The 22,480-nt window shown below is 45.0% G+C and overlaps 1 protein-coding gene across 1 annotated transcript in view; it reads left to right on the top strand.

The window, feature by feature from the left end:
• Positions 1–22,480, top strand: part of LOC138667662 (membrane-spanning 4-domains subfamily A member 4A-like) — a 149,974-nt gene that overhangs the window by 102,269 nt on the left and 25,225 nt on the right. The window contains exon 5 of the mRNA XM_069755788.1: positions 21,797–21,928. Within this exon, the coding sequence (XP_069611889.1) occupies positions 21,797–21,928 (132 nt within the window). The remainder of the gene's footprint in view (positions 1–21,796; positions 21,929–22,480) is intronic.

Genomic DNA, 22,480 nt, shown 5'->3' with positions numbered 1-22,480 from the left:
CCCATGTGTATAACCTTACATTTATCATTGTTAAACCTCATCTGCCACCTTTCAGCCCAAGTTTCCAACTTATCCAGATCCATCTGTAGCAGAATACTATCTTCTCTTGTATTAACTGCTTTACATAGTTTTGTATCATCTGCAAATATCGATATTTTACTGTGTAAACCTTCTACCAGATCATTAATGAATATGTTGAAGAGAACAGGTCCCAATACTGACCCCTGCGGTACCCCACTGGTCACAGCGACCCAGTTAGAGACTATACCATTTATAACCACCCTCTGCTTTCTATCACTAAGCCAGTTACTAACCCATTTACACACATTTTCCCCCAGACCAAGCATTCTCATTTTGTGTACCAACCTCTTGTGCGGCACGGTATCAAACGCTTTGGAAAAATCGAGATATACCACGTCCAATGACTCACCGTGGTCCAGCCTATAGCTTACCTCTTCATAAAAATTGATTAGATTGGTTTGACAGGAGCGATTTCTCATAAACCCATGCTGATATGGAGTTAAACAGTTATTCTCATTGAGATAATCCAGAATAACATCCCTCAGAAACCCTTCAAATATTTTACCAACAATAGAGGTTAGACTTACTGGCCTATAATTTCCAGGTTCACTTTTAGAGCCCTTTTTGAATATTGGCACCACATTTGCTATGCGCCAGTCCTGCGGAACAGACCCTGTCGCTATAGAGTCCCTAAAAATAAGAAATAATGGTTTATCTATTACATTACTTAGTTCCCTTAGTACTCGTGGGTGTATGCCATCCGGACCCGGAGATTTATCTATTTTAATCTTATTTAGCCGGTTTCGCACCTCTTCTTGGGTTAGATTGGTGACCCTTAATATAGGGTTTTCATTGTTTCTTGGGATTTCACCTAGCATTTCATTTTCCACCGTGAATACCGTGGAGAAGAAGGTGTTTAATATGTTAGCTTTTTCCTCGTCATCTACTACCATTCTTTCCTCACTATTTTTTAAGGGGCCTACATTTTCAGTTTTTATTCTTTTACTATTGATATAGTTGAAGAACAGTTTGGGATTAGTTTTACTCTCCTTAGCAATGTGCTTCTCTGTTTCCTTTTTGGCAGCTTTAATTAGTTTTTTAGATAAAGTATTTTTCTCCCTATAGTTTTTTAGAGCTTCAATGGTGCCATCCTGCTTTAGTAGTGCAAATGCTTTCTTTTTACTGTTAATTGCCTGTCTTACTTCTTTGTTTAGCCACATTGGGTTTTTCCTATTTCTAGTCCTTTTATTCTCACAAGGTATAAACCGCTTACACTGCCTATTTAGGATGTTCTTAAACATTTCCCATTTATTATCTGTATTCTCATTTCTGAGGATATTGTCCCAGTCTACCAGATTAAGGGCATCGCTAAGCTGTTCAAACTTTGCCTTCCTAAAGTTCAATGTTTTTGTGACTCCCTGACAAGTCCCCCTAGTGAAAGACAGGTGAAACTGCACAATATTGTGGTCGCTATTTCCTAAATGCCCAACCACCTGCAGATTTGTTATTCTGTCAGGTCTATTAGATAGTATTAGGTCTAAAAGTGCTGCTCCTCTGGTTGGATTCTGCACCAATTGTGAAAGATAATTTTTCTTGGTTATTAGCAGAAACCTGTTGCCTTTATGGGTTTCACAGGTTTCTGTTTCCCAGTTAATATCCGGGTAGTTAAAGTCCCCCATAACCAGGACCTCATTATGGGTTGCAGCTTCATCTATCTGCTTTAGAAGTAGACTTTCCATGCTTTCTGTTATATTTGGGGGTTTGTAACAGACCCCAATGAGAATTTTGTTACCATTTTTCCCTCCATGAATTTCAACCCATATGGACTCGACATCTTCATTCCCTTCGCTAATATCCTCCCTTAAAGTGGACTTTAGACAAGACTTTACATAGAGACAAACCCCTCCTCCTCTCCGATTTTTACGATCCTTTCTAAACAGACTGTAACCCTGTAAGTTAACTGCCCAGTCATAGCTTTCATCTAACCATGTCTCGGTTATTCCCACTATGTCAAAGTTACCTGTAGATATTTCTGCTTCTAGTTCTTCCATCTTGTTTGTCAGGCTTCTGGCGTTTGCGAGCATGCAGTTTAGAGGATTTTGTTTTGTTCCAATCTCCTCACTGTGGATTGTTTTAGAAATGTTCTTACCTCCCTTCTGAGTATGTTTTCCTGGGTCGTCTTTGTACGAGTCTAATGTTTTTCTTCCCGTCCCCTCTTCTTCCCTCCTTCCTCTAGGCCTCCACTGACCTGTCTACTGCTGCCCGTGTTCCCCTGGAACCAATTTTACATTGCCTACAGGCAGCCCAATTTATTATGTTAGGGCTTCGAAGCCTGTCTGCGGTCCCTCCTTCCACTAGGCCTCCACTGACCTGTCTACTGCTGCCCGTGTACCCCTTGAACCAACATCATAAAATAAAAAAAAAAGTATTTTGCTTATAAAAAAGAAAATACTGGTGAGATATCAAATGCAGACATTTTAACATTAAAAACAAACACACAACTAAAATCTGGTACAGTACTAAAAATGGCCACCAGCTACAATTACTTTCTCCTGCAAGTAGTTAACTGAAAGGTTTTTTAAATTGAAAACACAGATATGGCATCCACCGAGTGTTGTCCTGTCGCGTCTTCTTTATATTATTGCCGAGAAGATGCAAAACAATGAAAATAATAAAATCATTAATTACCAAAATAATAGAGAAAGTCAACACCACATTGCAAATAAACATTCATTCCAAATAAAGAAGCAGGGCGCGTCCGAGGGTGAGTATATACCTAATAAGAATATAATCACCCTCGGACGCGCAATGCTTATTTCCAACAGCCTTCCTTCCTAAGAATCAGCCCTTCCGTGGTGTAGAGAGACGTTGTGTTACACTCCAAGGTGTTCCCCAGGTTGCCTTTCCTGAGCTTCGATCTTCCGGCTCTCGTTTAGTAGTTGTTGGAAACTACGCTGCATTAGGCCTTCAAATTGGGTATGGGGTGTAGAGAGATGGTGTGTTACACTCCAAGGTGTTCCCCAGGTTGCCTTTCCTGAGCTTCGATCTTCCGGCTCTCGTTTAGTAGTTCTTGGAAACTACACTGCATTAGGCCTTCAAATTGGGTATGGGGTGTAGAGAGAGGGTGTGTTACACTCCAAGGTGTTCCCCAGGTTGCCTTTCCTGAGCTTCGATCTTCCGGCTCTCGTTTAGTAGTTCTTGGAAACTACACTGCATTAGGCCTACAAATTGGGTATGGGGTGGAGAGAGATGGTGTGTTCCACTCCAAGGTGTTCCCCAGGTTGCCTTTCCTGAGCTTCGATCTTCCGGCTCTCGTTTAGTAGTTCTTGGAAACTACACTGCATTAGGCCTTCAAATTGGGTATGGGGTGTAGAAAGAGGGTGTGTTACACTCCAAGGTGTTCCCCAGGTTGCCTTTCCTGAGCTTCGATCTTCCGGCTCTCGCTTAGTAGTTCTTGGAAACTACACTGCATTAGGCCTACAAATTGGGTATGGGGTGGAGAGAGATGGTGTGTTACACTCCAAGGTGTTCCCCAGGTTTCCTTGCCATTGCTTCAGTCTTCCGACTCTCGTTTAGTAGTTGTAGAAAAGTACACTGCATTAGGCCTACAAAATGGGTATGGGGTGGAGAGAGATGGTGTGTTACACTCCAAGGTGTTCCCCAGGTTGCCTTTCCTGAGCTTCTATCTTCAGGCTCTCATTAAATTGTGGTTAAATGGAACAACTGCATTTGGCGTACTAGTTGGTTTGGGGCCTACTATCGGTGTCTGCCGCTCCTTGCTGTTCTCCTGGTTTCCTGTCCTGAAATTCCATTTTCAGGCTCTCGTTAAGTAGTTGTTAATGTTAGACTGCATTTGGCCTACTAGTTGGGTTGGGGCCTACTATCGGTGTCTGCCACTCCTTGCTGTTCTCCTCCACTGAACAAAGCTGTGCCGCCTGTTTACTACGGTTGCCAATTTTGAACTGCATTTCGACTACTTACTGATTTGGCCCTACTCTCTGTGTCAGCCTCTCATTCCAGTTGTCCTCCACTGCAATGCCCCCTGGTTATTCCTGTGTTACCAATTTTGAACTGCATTTAGCCCACTTTATTCTTTGGGCCTATATCTGTGTTTCCACTTCATCGTGCCCATTGCCCAGCCAGTGATAGATGAGTCTGCTGGTACATTGACCCATAACGCAACATTCCCCCTGCATGCTACACAACAACATTGTGACCCTGCTGAAAGTCAGGTTGCTCTTCCCGCATACCATACCACCTTACACGGGGACAAAGAGGAAGGTGCAGATGAAAGTGCAGGTTCCTTCATCAGGTGGGGGGAGGAATACTAGTTGGCGACGTCACTGGCACAGGGCCTCTCATAGTACGCAAAAGTGTTGCTGCCGGTGGGAGGCGCCCCCGCCGTGCAAACACACCGCTGTACTTTGAGGGGCCCTGTGCCAGTGCCAATGCCAACAAGTGGGCCCCCCCTGCTTGCTCAGGATCACAGCACTTGCAAAGTTGAAATACTTACCTCTCCCTGCTCCACTGCCGTGACGTGGTCCAGATTTCCTGGGCCCACTAATTACTTGAACCAGCCCTACCCCACACAACTTTAGCCAAATGACCCCCAATTTCAAATGCCTTCCAATTATTATAAGGTAAATTACGCTTGACAAGCTTCATTAAGAAGAATGGATGGTTTTGACATTAAAATGGGCACTCTAGGTGTTTTCCTGGCCCCCACTCACTGCCGACTATGCTGCCCCATTGACTTGCATTGGGTTTCGTGTTTCGGTCGATCCCGACTTTACGTCATAATCGGCCGATTTCACTCGACCCGACTTTTGAGATAGTCGGGTTTCGCGAAACCCGGCTCGACTCTAAAAAGGTCAAGGTCGCTCAACTCTAATCAGGGTCCATTATGGCCACCACCATTTTTCGTGAACGGCTTGTGGGACGACTTGGAAAGTTAATGAGAAAAAGTCCTGCTTCCCCGCAGCACAGACATAGATTCTCTTTAAATCTTTGCTGTCTTCGTTCTGCACTCGCTCGCCTCTGGATGGCGTCTACTTGCATTGGCTCTGATTTTGTCTCCCGGGAATTCCGGCTAGGCACTTCTTTGATGACCGATGGCAGGGGATGGTTATATGAGTTAGTTGAGCGATTCATGGAAGTCCACTTCTCTTCTCTTCTCTTCTCTCGTATTTCAGACAGACGGGTATCAATCCGGATGCAATGTTTGATGAAATCGTCCAAATCTGAAGGGGTCTCTCCATGGGAAAGTTCGTCCATTACTTCACTAGAAAGTCCTCTTTTAAAGAAGGTTACTTTTGCTGCATTATTCCATTCAGTGTCGACGGCCCACCTCCTATACTCCATAGCATAATCTGTGATGGGACGTTTGCCTTGTCGTAATGCCAGCAACGTTGATTCAGCTGTAGCTGCACGATTTGGGTCATCAAACATCTGCTGCATTGCCCGGATAAACTCAAATTGCCTAAACGTGCATCCCTAGTCTCAATCAGAGGATTAGCCCAAGCGATCGCTTTGTGGGTTAACAAATTACACCTTTGACCTATCAGTCGGGAACTGATTAGGAAGTGTATCGAAGAACAGATAGCATTGGTTCAAAAATCCATGAAACTTATCTCGATCACCCCCAAAACGAAATAGTGGCAATTTGGGGGGCCTGTCAGACCCTGAGACGGAAGCTTGTCCTTCTAGCTGTGTAATTCAGACAGTCAACACCTGTACCGTATTCTGCAGATCTTGGATAGTTTGTTGGTAGTGTTGAGCATTCCGATACCGCAAGTATCGGGTATCGGCCGATACTTGCGGTATCGGAATTCCGATACCGAGATCCGATACTTTTGTGGTATCGGGTATCGGTTCCATAGGGATGTGTAAAATAAAGAATTAAAATAAAAAATATTGATATATTCACCTCTCCGGCGGCCCCTGGACATCACGCTGGTAACCGGCAGGCTTCTTTGTTTAAAATGAGCGCCTTTAGGACCTGCGAATGACGTCGCGGCTTCTGATTGGTCGCGTGCCGCTCATGTGACCGCCACGCGACCAATCAGAAGCCGCAACGTCATTCTCATTCACTAAACTCCTAATTCTAGGAATTAAGGACCTGCGAATGACGTCGCGGCTTCTGATTGGTCGCGTGGCGGTCACATGAGCGGCACGTGACCAATCAGAAGCCGCGACGTCATTCGCAGGTCCTAAAGGCGCTCATTTTAAACAAAGAAGCCTGCCGGTTACCAGCGTGATGTCCAGGGGCCGCCGGAGAGGTGAATATATCAATATTTTTTATTTTAATTCTTTATTTTACACATCCCTATGGATCCCAGGGCCTGAAGGAGAGTTTCCTCTCCTTCAGACCCTGGGAACCATCAGAATACCTTCCGATACTTGGTGTCCCATTGACTTGTATTGGTATCGGATATCGGTATCGGCGATATCCGATATTTTTCGGGTATCGGCCGATACTATCCGATACCGATACTTTCAAGTATCGGACGGTATCGCTCAACACTATTTGTTGGAGATTCTGGACATTATGGTCGTTTTGTATAATAATTGCGTCCATCTGTGCTTTTCCATTCATCTGTTGGGGTGCAGATTGAGCATTGCCCCTGCAGTTTTGTGACATGTGTCTCCATAGTTTCTGCGCCAGCAGCCTCCATTTTTGGGCTGAGTATCCTGTCACATTACTAGCGATACAGGACTGAAGGTCAGTGGCCGAAGCAGATGTATACACGTGAACAGACCGTGGAAAGACCTCTGGAGATGCAATATATGGTAGTGATAGTTCAATATATCCGCAGATGCAGGCACCTGCCCGAGCAAGGGCAGGCCTGTATTACACGTGCACAAAGTCAGTATGAGCAGCAAGAGTTCAGGGTAGTACCAGCAGAATATCAGTAAGAAACAGAGAAATGCCAGCAAGACTCCTTCCAACCAGGAGCTCAGAGATTGCTTCACTCAGTTAGACTGAGCACACAAAATACTCAGCAACAGGATGCTGCACAGGGCCAGGTATATATAACAGGTCCAATCAAGCTCAGTCAGGGTGGGGACAAATCAACAGGGCAGTGATGACCTCTATCCAGACGAAGTTGATATGGTTTCAGACAGAAGTCAAGCAAGTTTTGAATAGCTCCTCAAGCAAAGGAACAGACTAACAAACAAAAAGTCACAGGTTCAAATCCTAACACTGGAGCACATTCAGAAAAGAGCTGAGAATATGGTGAGTAGACTGCAAAGTATGTCATATGAGGAATGATTAAAGGATCTGGGAACGTTTTGCTTTTGTTTAGACTTAATAGCTGTCTACAAACATTTGAAGGGATGTCAGTGTAGTGGGATCATCCTTGTTCTCATTTGCACATGGAAACATGAGAAGCAATGGAATGAAACTGAGAGGGAGAAGATACAGATTAGATATTAGAAAAAACTTGTTGACAGTGAGAGTGATCATTGAGTGGAACAGGCTGCCACGAGAGGTGGTGAGTAGGGTTGAGCGACCTTGACCTTTTTAGAGTCGAGCCGTGTTTCGCGAAACCCGACTATCTTAAAAGTCGAGTCGAGTGGAATCGGCCGATTATCGCGAAAAGTCGGGTATCGACCGAAACACGAAACCCAATGCAAGTCAATGGGGGAGCATAGTCGGCAGTGAGTGGAGGCCAGGAAAACACCTACACTGCCCATTTTAATGGCAAAAACATCCATTCTTGTTACAGAAGCTTGTCAATCGTAATTTAGCTTATAATAAGTGGAAGGCATTTGAAATTGGGGGTCATTTGGCTAAAGTTGTGCGGGGTAGGGCTGGTTCAAGTAATTAGTGGGCCCAGGACATCTGGACCACGTCACGGCAGTGGAGCAGGGAGAGGTAAGAATTTCAACTTTGCAAGTGCTGTGATCCTGAGCAAGCAGGGGGGGCCCACTCTTTGGCATTGGCACTGGCACAGGGCCCCTCAAAGTACAGCGGTGTGTTTGCACGGCGGGGGCGCCTCCCACCGGCAGCAACACTTTTGCGTACTATGAGAGGCCCTGTGCCAGTGACGTCGCCAACTAGTATTCCTCCCCCCACCTGATGAAGGAACCTGCACTTTCATCTGCACCTTCCTCTTTGTCCCCGTGTAAAGTGGTATGGTATGCGGGAAGAGGAACCTGACTTTCAGCAGGGTCACAATCTTGCTGTGTAGCGTGCACGGGGAATGTAGCGTTATGGGTCAATGTACCAGCAGACTCATCTATCACTGGCTGGGCAATGGGCAGGATGAGGAGGAAACACAGATATAGGCCCAAAGAATAAAGTGGGCTAAATGCAGTTCAAAATTGGTAACACAGGACTAACCAGGGGGCATTGCAGTGGAGGACAACTGGAATGAGAGGCTGACACAGAGAGTAGGCCCAAATCAGTAAGTAGTCGAAATGCAGTTCAAAATTGGCAACAGTAGTAAACAGGCGGCACAGCTTTGTTCAGTGGAGGAGAACAGCAAGGAGTGGCAGACACCGATAGTAGGCCCCAACCCAACTAGTAGGCCAAATGCAGTCTAACATTAACAACTACTTAACGAGAGCCTGAAAATGGAATTTCAGGACAGGAAACCAGGAGAACAGCAAGGAGCGGCAGACACTGTTAGTAGGCCCCAAACCAACTAGTACGCCAAATACAGTTGTTCCATTTAACAACTATTTAACAAGAGCCTGAAGATAGAAGCTCAGGAAAGGCAACCTGGAGAACACCTTGGAGTGGAACACACCGTCTCTACACCCCATACCAAATGTGTAGGCCTAATGCAGTGTAGTTTCCAACAACTACTAAACGAGAGCATTAAGATTGAAGCAATGGAGAGGAAACCTGGGGAACACCTTGGAGTGGAACACACCGTCTCTACACCCCATACCAAATGTGTAGGCCTAATGCAGTGTAGTTTCCAACAACTACTAAATGAGAGCATTAAGATTGAAGCAATGGAGAGGAAACCTGGAGAACACCTTGGAGCGGAAGACACCGTCTCTACAACCCAGACCCAACTTGTAGGCCTAATGCAGTGTTGTTTCAACAACTACTTAACGAGAGCTAGAAGATCGAAGCTATGGAGAGGCAACCTGGAGAACACCTTGGAGCAGAAGACACCGTCTCTATGACCCAGACCCAACTTGTAGGCATAATGTAGTGTTGTTTCAACAACTACTTAACACGAGCATGAAGATTGAAGCAATGGAGAGGCAACCTGGAGAACACCTTGGAGCGGAGGACACCGTCTCTACAACCCAGACCCAACTTTAGGCCTAATGCAGTGTAGTTTTCAACAACTACTAAACGAGAGTAGGAAGATCGAAGCAATGTGGACGAAACCTGGGGAACACCTTGGAGTGTAACACACCGTCTCTCTACACCCCATACCCAATTTGTAGGCCTAATGCAGTGTAGTTTGCAACAACTACTAAACGAGAGTCGGAAGACCGAAGCAATGGCGAGGAAACCTGGGGAACACCTTGGAGTGGGACACACCGTCTCTACACCCCATACCCAATTTGTAGGCCTAATGCAGTGTAGTTTCCAACAACTACTAAACGAGAGTAGGAAGATCGAAGCAATGTGGACGAAACCTGGGGAACACCTTGGAGTGTAACACACCGTCTCTCTACACCCCATACCCAATTTGTAGGCCTAATGCAGTGTAGTTTTCAACAACTACTAAATGAAAGTAGGAAGATCGAAGCAATGTGGACGAAACCTGGGGAACACCTTGGAGTGTAACACACCGTCTCTCTACACCCCATACCCAATTTGTAGGCCTAATGCAGTGTAGTTTGCAACAACTACTAAACGAGAGTAGGAAGATCGAAGCAATGGAGAGGAAACCTGGGGCACACCTTGGGGCGGCAGACACCGTTAGTAGGCCCTACCAAAGTAGTAGCCCCAATGCAGTTTTAAAATTCCTAGAGGCTGAAAACAAGACTATTGACGCTCTGCTTTTTTCAAAGGAGGACAGCTGTATTGAGTGGCGCAGACAGACACAGGTAGTAGGCCTTAAACCAAAAATGTGTCTCACTGCAGTTTAAAAAAGGTTACAGGGGTACACAGGCATCATTGCTCTGGGCAGTGGAGGACAATTTCAATAGTGGACCGCAGACAGACTTTGTACGCCTACTATTAAAAAAAGGATGCTCTATGCAATTAAAAATAGGTTCCAGGGGTCCACGGGCAGCAGTGGTGTGGTCAGTGGATGAGTATTGGAAGGAGGGACCGCAGACAGGCGTAGTAGGCCTAACATAACAAAATTAGGTTGTAGGCACTTTAAAATTGGTTCCAGGGGTACACGTGCAGCAGTGGTGTGGTCAGCGGAGGACAATTTGAATTAGGGACTGCAGACAGACTTTGTAGGCTGTCCCCTGTGGACCATGCATCCAGCACATTAACCCAGTGCACCGTAATGGACACGTAACTTTTTGTGGACATGCCTACTGGTCCATGCGTCTCTTGTCAGGTGCACCTTTCTACTGTTTGATTGCCTGAGTGCTATGACAATGCAGACTTTTTCATGACGGTGGAGGGCTGGGATGGCTTTTCTCGCAAAAGAAATGTCGACTGGGTAGCTTGAACCGTGGTACAGCGTAGTTCATCTGGGCTTTCTAAATATAAAACAAAGAAAAAAAGGAGGCTCCATGCACTTTCAGCTGGGTTCCAGGGGTACACGGCCAGCATTGGTCTGGTCAGTGGAGAACTATTGGAAGGAAGGACCGCAGACAGGCTTCGAAGGCCTAACATAATAAATTAGGGCTGTGGGCACTTTAACATTGGTTCCAGGGGTACACGGGCAGCAGTAGACTGGTCAGTGGAGGCCTAGTGGAAGGAGGGACCGCAGACAGGCTTCGAAGGCCTAACATAATAAATTAGGGCTGTGGGCACTTTAACATTGGTTCCAGGGGTACACGGGCAGCAGTAGACTGGTCAGTGGAGGCCTAGTGGAAGGAGGGACCGCAGACAGGCTTCGAAGGCCTAACATAATAAATTAGGGCTGTGGGCACTTTAACATTGGTTCCAGGGGTACACGGGCAGCAGTAGACAGGTCAGTGGAGGCCTAGTGGAAGGAGGGACCGCAAACAGGCTTCGAAGGCCTAACATAATAAAATTGGGCTGTAGGCACTTTAAAATAGGTTCCAGGGGTACACGGGCAGCAGTGGTCTGCTTAGTGGAGGAGTAGTAGAAAGAAGGGACCGCAGACAGGCTTTGAAGGCCTAACATAATAAAATTGGGCTGTAGGCACTTTATAATTGGTTCCAGGGGTACACGGGCAGCAGTAGACCGGTCAGTGGAGGCCTAGTGGAAGGAGGGACCGCAGACAGGCTTCGAAGGCCTAACATAATAAATTAGGGCTGTGGGCATTTTAACATTGGTTCCAGGGGTACACGGGCAGCAGTAGACAGGTCAGTGGAGGCCTAGTGGAAGGAGGGACCGCAGACAGGCTTCGAAGGCCTAACATAATAAAATTGGGCTGTAGGCACTTTAAAATAGGTTCCAGGGGTACACGGGCAGCAGTGGTCTGGTCAGTGGAGGAGTAGTAGAAAGAACGGACCGCAGACAGACTTCGAAGGCCTAACATAATAAAATATGGCTGTTGGCACTTTAGAATTGGTTCCAGGGGTGTACGGGCAGCAGTAGACAGGTCAGTGGAGGCTTAGTGGAAGGAGGGACCGCAGACAGGCTTCGAAGGCCTAACATAATAAATTAGGGCTGTGGGCATTTTAACATTGGTTCCAGGGGTACACGGGCAGCAGTAGACAGGTCAGTGGAGGCCTAGTGGAAGGAGGGACCGCAGACAGGCTTCGAAGGCCTAACATAATAAAATTGGGCTGTAGGCACTTTGAATTCTCTTGCAGGGGTACACAGGCAGTGGGCACCATTGGTGTTGTCAGCGGCGGCCGATTGTAATGAGTATCTGCCAGTTAGTAGTCCCAAAAAATCAATACATGTTAATGTCTCGCATTACAACAAAAAGAAAAACCAAAAGGGTGCAATCATTAGGTACAGGGTTGGGCTCCTCTGCGTAGTTTCAGACCTAGTAATTTTGCACAAAGTATTTACTTGGGTAAATATAGGACACTGCCCCTGACTATGTTAAGTACCATCATACATGTCAACACAATGGTATTGTCAGTGGCAGTAATTTACAGATGTCAGCGCATAGACTAAACATAGGTGTAACTGTGAGAGATAATTGTGCAAGTGGTAGAGCAATGTTTGTGCTGGGGGTGGGTGAACTCTCTTGTGGCCGACGGTACATGACCAGGGCCCCTCATGTTACAACAGTGTGTCTGACGTTGGGTGCGCACCACCACCGCCAGAGACACTTTATTGTACCATGAGGGACCCAGTGGCAGTGCCGTAGACCAAAAGCAGGCACACCCACCTCTTCAGACAAACAGCACTCTCACGGGTGCTTGCGCCAAGTGGCGATACCACGGCCCCGTGTGGGGAGTTTGGCCATTTAGGGAGGTGTAAACATGTCGTATGCTGGACAATCAGGTGCTGAAAATTACGAGATTGGTAAAGTCATTCAGAGTAGTCCACAGGCAATAACTTTTCATAGGAAAGCTAGGTGTCGGCCGGGCAAGGTGGGGCAAAAGAATTCGAAATCCAGTTGTGGTTCATTTTAATGAAGGTTAGATCATCAACATTTTGGGTGGTCAGACGAGTCCTTTTTTCGATTAATATTGAACCTGCAGCACTGAATACTCTTTCTGATAGGACACTAGCTGCCAGGCAAGCAAGCTCCTGCAATGCATATTCTGACAATTCTGGCCAGGTGTCTAATTTGGATGCCCAGTAATCAAATGGGAATGACGGTTGAGGTAGAACATCGATAAGTGATGAAAAATAGTTAGTAACCATACTGGACAAATGTTGTCTCCTGTCACTTTGAATTGATGCAGCAGTACCTGTCCTGTCTGCGGTCATAGCAAAATCACTCCACAACCTGGTCAGAAAACCCCTCTGTCCAACGCTACTTCGGATTTCTGCACCTCTAACACTTCTGTTCTGCTGCCCCCTGCTGCTCGTGTGAGAATGATCACGGGCGCTGTGTGCTGGGAATGCCTGAAGCAAACGGTCAACAAGAGTCGGTCATGTGGCATAATATTTTGCAATTTGCCTTTATAGCGAGGATCAAGGAGGCAGGCCAACCAGTAATCGTCATCGTTCATCATTTTAGTAATGCGTGTGTCCCTTTTGAGGATACGTAAGGCATAATCCGCCATGTGGGCCAAACTTCCAGTTGTCAAATCAGCGGTTGTGCTTGGTTGAGGGGCAGTTTCAGGCAAATCTACGTCACTTGTGTCCCTCAAAAAACCAGATCCCGGCCTTGCCACGCCACCAATTTCCAGTGGCCCCGGAAAAGCTTCCTCATTAAAAATATACTCATCCCCATCATCCTCCTCGTCCTCCTCCTCTTCGCCCGCTACCTCGTCCTGTACACTGCCCTGACCAGACAATGGCTGACTGTCATCAAGGCTTTCCTCTTCCTCTGCTGCAGACGCCTGATTTTTTATGTGCGTCAAACTTTGCATCAGCAGATGCATTAGGGGGATGCTCATGCTTATTATGGCGTTGTCTGCACTAACCAGCCGTGTGCATTCCTCAAAACACTGAAGGACTTGACACGTGTCTTGTATCTTCGACCACTGCACACCTGACAACTCCATGTCTGCCATCCTACTGCCTGCCCGTGTATGCGTATCCTCCCACAAAAACATAACAGCCCGCCTCTGTTCGCACAGTCTCTGAAGCATGTGCAGTGTTGAGTTCCACCTTGTTGTAACGTCTATGATTAGGCGATGCTGGGGAAGGTTCAAAGACCGCTGATAGGTCTGCATACGGCTGGAGTGTACGGGCGAACGGCGGATATGTGAGCAAAGTCCGCGCACTTTGAGGAGCAGGTCGGATAACCCCGGATACGTTTACAGGAAGCACTGCACCACCAGGATTAAGGTGTGAGCCAGGCAAGGAATGTGTTTCAGTTGGGAAAGGGAGATGGCAGCCATGAAATTCCTTCCGTTATCACTCACTACCTTGCCTGCCTCAAGATCTACTGTGCCCAGCCACGACTGCGTTTCTTTCTGCAAGAACTCGGACAGAACTTCCGCGGTGTGTCTGTTGTCGCCCAAACACTTCATAGCCAATACAGCCTGCTGACGCTTGCCAGTAGCTGCTCCATAATGGGACAACTGGTGTGCAACAGTGGCAGCTGCGGATGGAGTGATTGGGCGACTGCGATCTGTGGACGAGCTCTCGCTTCTGCAGGAGGACGAGGAGGAGGGGGTGCCAACGCCTACAGCCAACTGTTTCCTAGACCGTGGGCTAGGCAGAACTGTCCCGAAATTGCTGTCCCCTGTGGACCCTGCATCCACCACATTCACCCGGTGTGCCGTGATGGACACGTAACGTCCCTGGCCATGCCTACTGGTCCATGCATCTGTTGTCAGGTGCACCTTTGTACTCACAGATTGCCTGAGTGCATGGACGATGCGCTCTTTAACATGCTGGTGGAGGGCTGGGATGGCTTTTCTCGAAAAGAAGTGTCGACTGGGTAGCTCGTAGCGTGGTACAGCGTAGTCCATCAGGGCTTTGAAAGCTTCACTTTCAACTAACCGGTAGGGCATCATCTCTAATGAGATTAGTCTAGCTATGTGGGTGTTCAAACCCTGTGTACGCGGATGCGAGGATAAGTACTTCCTTTTTCTAACCAGAGTCTCATGTAGGGTGAGCTGGACTGGAGAGCTGGAGATCGTGGAACTAGCGGGTGTGCCGGTGGACATGGCAGACTGAGAGACGGTTGGAGATGGTATTGTTTCCGCCTGTGCCCTAGATGCAGTGTTTCCTACTATGAAACTGGTGATTCCCTGACCCTGACTGCTTTGGCCTGGCAAAGAAATCTGCACAGATACTGCAGGTGGTGCGGAAAATGGTGGCCTTACAGTGACGGCAGGGATGTAGCATTGGTGAGTAGCTTCATTGGCCGAGGGTGCTACAACCTTAAGGGACGTTTGGTAGTTAGTCCAGGCTTGCAAATGCATGGTGGATAAATGTCTATACATGCAACTTGTATTCAGACTTTTCAGATTCTGCCCTCTGCTTAAGGTAGTTGAACATTTTTGACAGATGACTTTGTGCAGATCAATTGGATGTTGTTTAAAAAAATGCCAGACTGCACTCTTTCGAGCCTCGGATCCCTTTTCAGGCATTGCAGACTGAGCTTTAACCGGATGGACACGCTGTCCTCCAACAGTTTTTGGCTTTGCCACGCGTTTTGTCCCATCTACGGGCCCGGCAGATGGAACCTGTTGCAATGTTGATGCCTGCTGCGGCCCCTCCTCCTCCGCTTCAGAACTACTGCCGCCTGCACCCTGTTCCCCCAATGGCTGCCAATCGGGGTCAACAACTGGGTCATCTATACCCTCCTCTTCTAGCTCGTGCGCAACTTCGTCTGTGTCACCGTGTAAGTCGGTGGTAGACCGTTCGTGACGGGGCAACATAGTCTCATCAGGGTCTGATTCTGGATCAGTACCCTGCGAGAGCAATGTTGTGGTCTGAGTCAAAGGACCAGCATAGTAGTCTGGCTGTGGCTGTGCATCAGTGCACTCCATGTCAGATTCAACTTGTAATGGGCATGGCCTGTTAACTGCTTCACTTTCTAAGCCAGGGACGGTATGTGTAAAGAGCTCCATGGAGTAACCCGTTGTGTCGCCTGCTGCATCCTTCTCTGTTGTTGTTTTTGCTGAAGAGGACAAGGAAGCGACTTGTCCCTGACCGTGAACATCCACTAACGACGCTGCTTTTACATTTACCAGTTTCAAAAGAGGAGGCAAAAGAGCTAGAGGCTGAGTCAGCAAGGTAAGCCAAAACTTGCTCTTGCTGCTCCGGCTTTAAAAGCGGTTTTCCTACTCCCAGAAAAGGGAGCGTTCGAGGCCTTCTGTAGCCAGACGACGAACCTGGCTCCACAGCTCCAGGCTTAGGTGCAATATTTTTTTTCCCACGACCACCTGATGCTCCACTACCACTACCATCATTACCAGCTGACAATGAACGCCCACGGCCACGACCTCTTCCACCAGACTTCCTTATTGTTTTAAAAACGTAACCAAAGTAATGGTATTTGTTGCTGTCAAACAACTTACACGGTGAGCTATAACTTCAGTATGATTTAGATATCCCTTTACAGGTGGGTGAGACCGCAAGGAAAATCAGGCACAATGTTACACACTCTGTTTTCGGTGGCACCAAATGAGAGAGATGCCACACACGCAGGACTGTCACTCAAGCAGAAATGTCAATATTGATCTCCCACTTTTTTTTTTTATATGTTCAGGGAGAATTTAGAAACCAAATAAAACAAAATAGGCTTTCTATGGCCCAGTGCCCACTATTTGAGAGAGAGAGAGATGGCACACCCAGGAGTCAAGACTGGCACACAAGCAGAAAGGGCAATATTAATCTCCCACTGATTTTTTTTTTTTTTTTCAGGGAGACTTTAGAAACAAAATAAAATAAAATGATATTTTCAGGAAGAATTTAGAAACCAAATAAAATAAAATGATTTTTTCAGGGAGAATTTAGAAACCAAATAAAAAAAAAATAGCCTTTCTATGGCCCAGTGCCCACTGTTCGAGAGAGAGAGAGATGGCACACCCAAGATTCAAGACTGGCACGCAAGCAGAAAGGGCAATATTAATCTCCCACTGATTTTTTTTTTTTTTCAGGGAGACTTTAGAAACAAAATAAAATAAAATGATTTTTTCAGGAAGAATTTAGAAACCAAATAAAATAAAATGATTTTTTCAGGGAGAATTTAGAAACCAAATTAAAAAAAAATAGCCTTTCTATGGCCCAGTGCCCACTATTTGAGAGAGAGAGAGATGGCACACCCAGGAGTCAAGACTGTCACACAAGCAGAAAGGGCAATATTAATCTCCCACTGATTTTTTTTTTCAGGGAGACTTTAGAAACAAAATAAAATAAAATGATATTTTCAGAAAGAATTTAGAAACCAAATAAAATAAAATGATTTTTTCAGGGAGAATTTAGAAACCAAATAAAAAAAAAATAGCCTTTCTATGGCCCACTGCCCACTATTTGAGAGAGAGAGATGGCACACCCAGGAGTCAAGACTGGCACACAAGCAGAAAGGGCAATATTAATCTCCCACTGATTTTTTTTTTTTCAGGGAGACTTTAGAAACAAAATAAAATAAAATGATTTTTTCAGGAAGAATTTAGAAACCAAATAAAATAAAATGATTTTTTCAGGGAGAATTTAGAAACCAAATTAAAAAAAATAGCCTTTCTATGGCCCAGTGCCCACTATTTGAGAGAGAGAGATGGCACACCCAGGAGTCAAGACTGGCACACAAGCAGAAAGGGCAATATTAATCTCCCACTGATTTTTTTTTTTTTTCAGGGAGAATTTAGAAACACAATAAAAAAAAAATAGGCTTTCTATGGCCCACTATTTGAGAGAGAGAGATGGCACACCCAGGAGTCAGGAGTGGCACACAAGCAGAAAGGGCAATATTAATCTCCCACTGATTTCTTTTTGATTTTTTCAGGGAGAATTTAGAAACACAATAAAAAAAAAATAGTCTTTCTATGGCCCACTATTTGAGAGAGAGAGATGGCACACCCAGGAGTCAGGAGTGGCACACAAGCAGAAAGGGCAATATTAATCTCCCACTGATTTTTTTTTATTTTTTCTGGGAGTATTTAGAAACCCAATAAAAAAAAATTAATAGGCTTTCTATGGCCCACTATTTGAGAGAGAGATGGCACACTCAGGACTGGCACAGAAGCCCAAAGGCCAATATTAATCTCCCACTGTATTTTTTTTATCAGGGAGAATTTATAAACCCCACAAAAAAAAACAGAAAAAGGAAAAGGCTTTCTATGGCCCACTATGTGAGAGAGATGGCACACACAGGGATGGCACTCTAGCAGAAATGCCAATCTTAATCTCCCACAAAAAAAAAAAAAACAGGGACTGTCCTACAATTACTATCTCCCTGCAGTAATCTCAGCCAGGTATGGCAGGCAGCAATAAGGAGTGGACTGATGCACAAATGAAATAAAAAGTGTGGACAAACAAACAAGATAGCTGTGCAGAAAGGAAGGAACAACAGGATTTGTGCTTTGAAAAAAGCAGTTGGTTTGCACAGCGGCGTACACACAGCAATGCAGCTATCAGGGAGCCTTCTAGGGCAGCCCAATGAGCTACAGCGCTGAGGAAAAAAAATGTAGCTTCCACTGTCCCTGCAAACAAAAGGTGGTGTTGGACAGTGGAAATCGCTACAGCACAAGCGGTTTGGTGGTTAATGGACCCTGCCTAACGCTATCCCTGCTTCTGACGAAGCGGCAGCAACCTCTCCCTAGGCTCAGATCAGCAGCAGTAAGATGGCGGTCGGCTGGAACGCCCCTTTATAGCCCCTGTGACGCCGCAGACAGCAAGCCAATCACTGCAATGCCCTTCTCTAAGATGGTGGGGACTGAGACCTATGTCATCACGCTGCCCACACTCTGCGTCCATCTTCATTGGCTGAGAAATGGCGCTTTTCGCGTCATTGAAACGCGACTTTGGCGCGAAAGTCGCGTACCGCATGGCCGACCCCACACAAGGGTCGGATCAGGTTTCATGAAACCCGACTTTGCCAAAAGTCGGCGACTTTTAAAAATGAACGATCCGTTTCGCTCAACCCTAGTGGTGAGTTCTCCTTCAATGGAAGTCTTCAAGCAGAGGCTGGACAGACATTTGTCTGGGATGGTTTAGTGAATCCTACATTGAGATAGGGCTTAGACCAGATGATCCTGGAGGTCCCTTCCGACTCTAACATATTATGATTCTATGAATCAGACCAGTCGACAGCCCAGATTACCCTTTTTATTATCTGACTATGCATATGCTACCGAACAATACTACGTAGTTAACAGTTCATGGCAGGGGAAAAGTAACATTATGTAGCATAATGCATAACCTTGATATAATGAAATGATTTTTTCAGGAAGAATTAGAAACCAAATAAATTAAAATGATTTTTTCAGGGAGAATTTAGAAACCAAATAAAAAAAAAAAAGTCTTTCTATGGCCCACTGCCCACTATTTGAGAGAGAGAGATGGCACACCCAGGAGTCAAGACTGGCACACAAACAGAAAGGGCAATATTAATCTCCAACTGATTTTTTTTTTCAGGGAGACTTTAGAAACACAATAAAAAAAATAGGCTTTCTATGGCCCAGTGCCCACTATTTGAAAGAGAGAGATGGCACACCCAGGAGTCAGGAGTGGCACACAAGCAGAAAGGGCAATATTAATCTCCCACTGATTTCTTTTTAAATTTTTTCAGGGAGAATTTAGAAACCAAATAAAAAAAATAGCCTTTCTATGGCCCAGTGCCCACTATTTGAGAGAGAGAGATGGCACACCCAGGATTCAAGACTGGCACACAAGCAGAAAGGGCATAATTAATCTCCCACTGATTTTTTTTTTTTTCAGGGAGACTTTAGAAACCAAATAAAATAAAATGATTTTTTCAGGAAGAATTTAGAAACCAAATAAAATAAAATGATTTTTTTCATGGAGAATTTAGAAACCAAATAAAAAAAAAAATAGCCTTTCTATGGCCCACTGCCCACTATTTGAGAGAGAGAGATGGCACACCCAGGATTCAAGACTGGCACACAAGCAGAAAGGGCAATATTAATCTCCCACTGATTTTTTTTTTTTCAGGGAGACTTTAGAAACCAAATAAAATAAAATGATTTTTTCAGGAAGAATTTAGAAACCAAATAAAATAAAATGATTTTTTCAGGAAGAATTTAGGAACCAAATAAAATAAAATGATTTTTTCAGGGAGAATTTAGAAACCAAATTAAAAAAAATAGCCTTTCTATGGCCCACTGCCCACTATTTGAGAGAGAGAGATGGCACACCCAGGAGTCAAGACTGGCACACAAGCAGAAAGGGCAATATTAATCTCCCACTGATTTTTTTTTTTTCAGGGAGACTTTAGAAACACAATAAAAAAAAAATAGGCTTTCTATGGCCCACTATTTGAGAGAGAGAGATGGCACACCCAGGAGTCAGGAGTGGCACACAAGCAGAAAGGGCAATATTAATCTCCCACTGATTTCTTTTTGATTTTTTTCAGGGAGAATTTAGAAACACAATACAAAAAAATAGGCTTTCTATGGCCCAGTGCCCACTATTTGAAAGAGAGAGATGGCACACCCAGGAGTCAGGAGTGGCACACAAGCAGAAAGGGCAATATTAATCTCCCACTGATTTTTTTTTATTTTTTCTGGGAGTATTTAGAAACCCAATAAAAAAAAAATTAATAGGCTTTCTATGGCCCACTATTTGAGAGAGAGATGGCACACTCAGGACTGGCACAGAAGCCCAAAGGCCAATATTAATCTCCCACTGTATTTTTTTATCAGGGAGAATTTATAAACCCCACAAAAAAAAACAGAAAAAGGAAAAGGAGTTCTATGGCCCACTATGTGAGAGAGATGGCACACACAGGGATGGCACTCTAGCAGAAATGCCAATCTTAATCTCCCACAAAAAAAAAAAAAAACAGGGACTGTCCTACAATTACTATCTCCCTGCAGTAATCTCAGCCAGGTATGGCAGGCAGCAATAAGGAGTGGACTGATGCACAAATGAAATAAAAAGTGTGGACAAACAAACAAGATAGCTGTGCAGAAAGGAAGGAACAACAGGATTTGTGCTTTGAAAAAAGCAGTTGGTTTGCACAGCGGCGTACACACAGCAATGCAGCTATCAGGGAGCCTTCTAGGGCAGCCCAATGAGCTACAGCGCTTTGGTGGTTAATGGACCCTGCCTAACGCTATCCCTGCTTCTGACGAAGCGGCAGCAACCTCTCCCTAGGCTCAGATCAGCAGCAGTAAGATGGCGGTCGGCTGGAACGCCCCTTTATAGCCCCTGTGACGCCGCAGACAGCAAGCCAATCACTGCAATGCCCTTCTCTAAGATGGTGGGGACTGAGACCTATGTCATCACGCTGCCCACACTCTGCGTCCACCTTCATTGGCTGAGAAATGGCGCTTTTCGCGTCATTGAAACGCGACTTTGGCGCGAAAGTCGCGTACCGCATGGCCGACCCCACACAAGGGTCGGATCGGGTTTCATGAAACCCGACTTTGCCCAAAGTCGGCGACTTTTAAAAATGAATGATCCGTTTCGCTCAACCCTAGTGGTGAGTTCTCCTTCAATGGAAGTCTTCAAGCAGAGGCTGGACAGACATTTGTCTGGGATGGTTTAGTGAATCCTACATTGAGATAGGGCTTAGACCAGATGATCCTGGAGGTCCCTTCCGACTCTAACATTTTATGATTCTATGAATCAGACCAGTCGACAGCCCAGATTACCCTTTTTATTATCTGACTATGCATATGCTACCGAACAATACTACGTAGTTAACAGTTCATGGCAGGGGAAAAGTAACATTATGTAGCATAATGCATAACCTTGATATAAACAGAGGAAATCATGTGTGATGCATTTTGCATATATCTTTGCATGTGTTAATACAATGCAGAGCTCATAATAACACAAGATACTTTTTTTGAATGATGTATAGGAAGATGTAAGATGTATAACAAGATTCTAAAATGCTACCATGGAGTAAGATGGTCTATTGCAGTTATTCTAAGAATGTTAAACTACCATGTATTTATCATTATTTTGTTGTTTCTTTCCCTCATTCAGGTTAAAGCGTCTTTTGGTTTGAACATCGTATCAGTCATATTTACCATCGCTGCAATAATCATTAATATATTGGATTTCTTTGTCGTATACTGTGATTATTATTATGGGTGTGATTACTATTATCGATCTCCGGTAAGCTGTTATTTTTCCTTTTTCCTTTGCTCATAGAATTGTTAAAATATATTTACAAAAAAAATGCTGTGGAACATTGCGTTTGTCAACATTTATACAAGTACTGAACAAACAAATTTGAACTGACAGTTACATAGACTATCCTTATAAAAGTAAGGTACTTATTTGACAAACTGGCCAATTCCTGTGTATTGTTTGGTACTTACATATATAACTACAGTGATGGGAATATGTACAGTATATACCGTATATACTCGAGTATAAGCCGATGCGAGTATAAGCCGACCCCCCTAATTTTGCCACAAAAAACTGTGAAAACTTAATGACTCGAGTATAAGCCTAGGGTGAAAAATGCAGCAACTACCGGTGAATTTCAAAAGTAAAAATAGATACCAATAAAAGTAAAATTAATTGAGACATCAGTAGGTTAAGTGTTTTTGAATATCCATATTGAATCAGGAGCCTCATATAATGCTCCATAAAGTTCATTATGGCCCCATAAGATGCTCCATATTAAGATATGCCCCATATAATGCTGCATAAAGGGTAATA

The sequence above is a fragment of the Ranitomeya imitator genome, chromosome 2 (assembly GCF_032444005.1).
Source record: "Ranitomeya imitator isolate aRanImi1 chromosome 2, aRanImi1.pri, whole genome shotgun sequence".
Taxonomy (NCBI): domain Eukaryota; kingdom Metazoa; phylum Chordata; class Amphibia; order Anura; family Dendrobatidae; genus Ranitomeya; species Ranitomeya imitator.
This window is presented reverse-complemented; position numbering and strand designations above follow the sequence as displayed.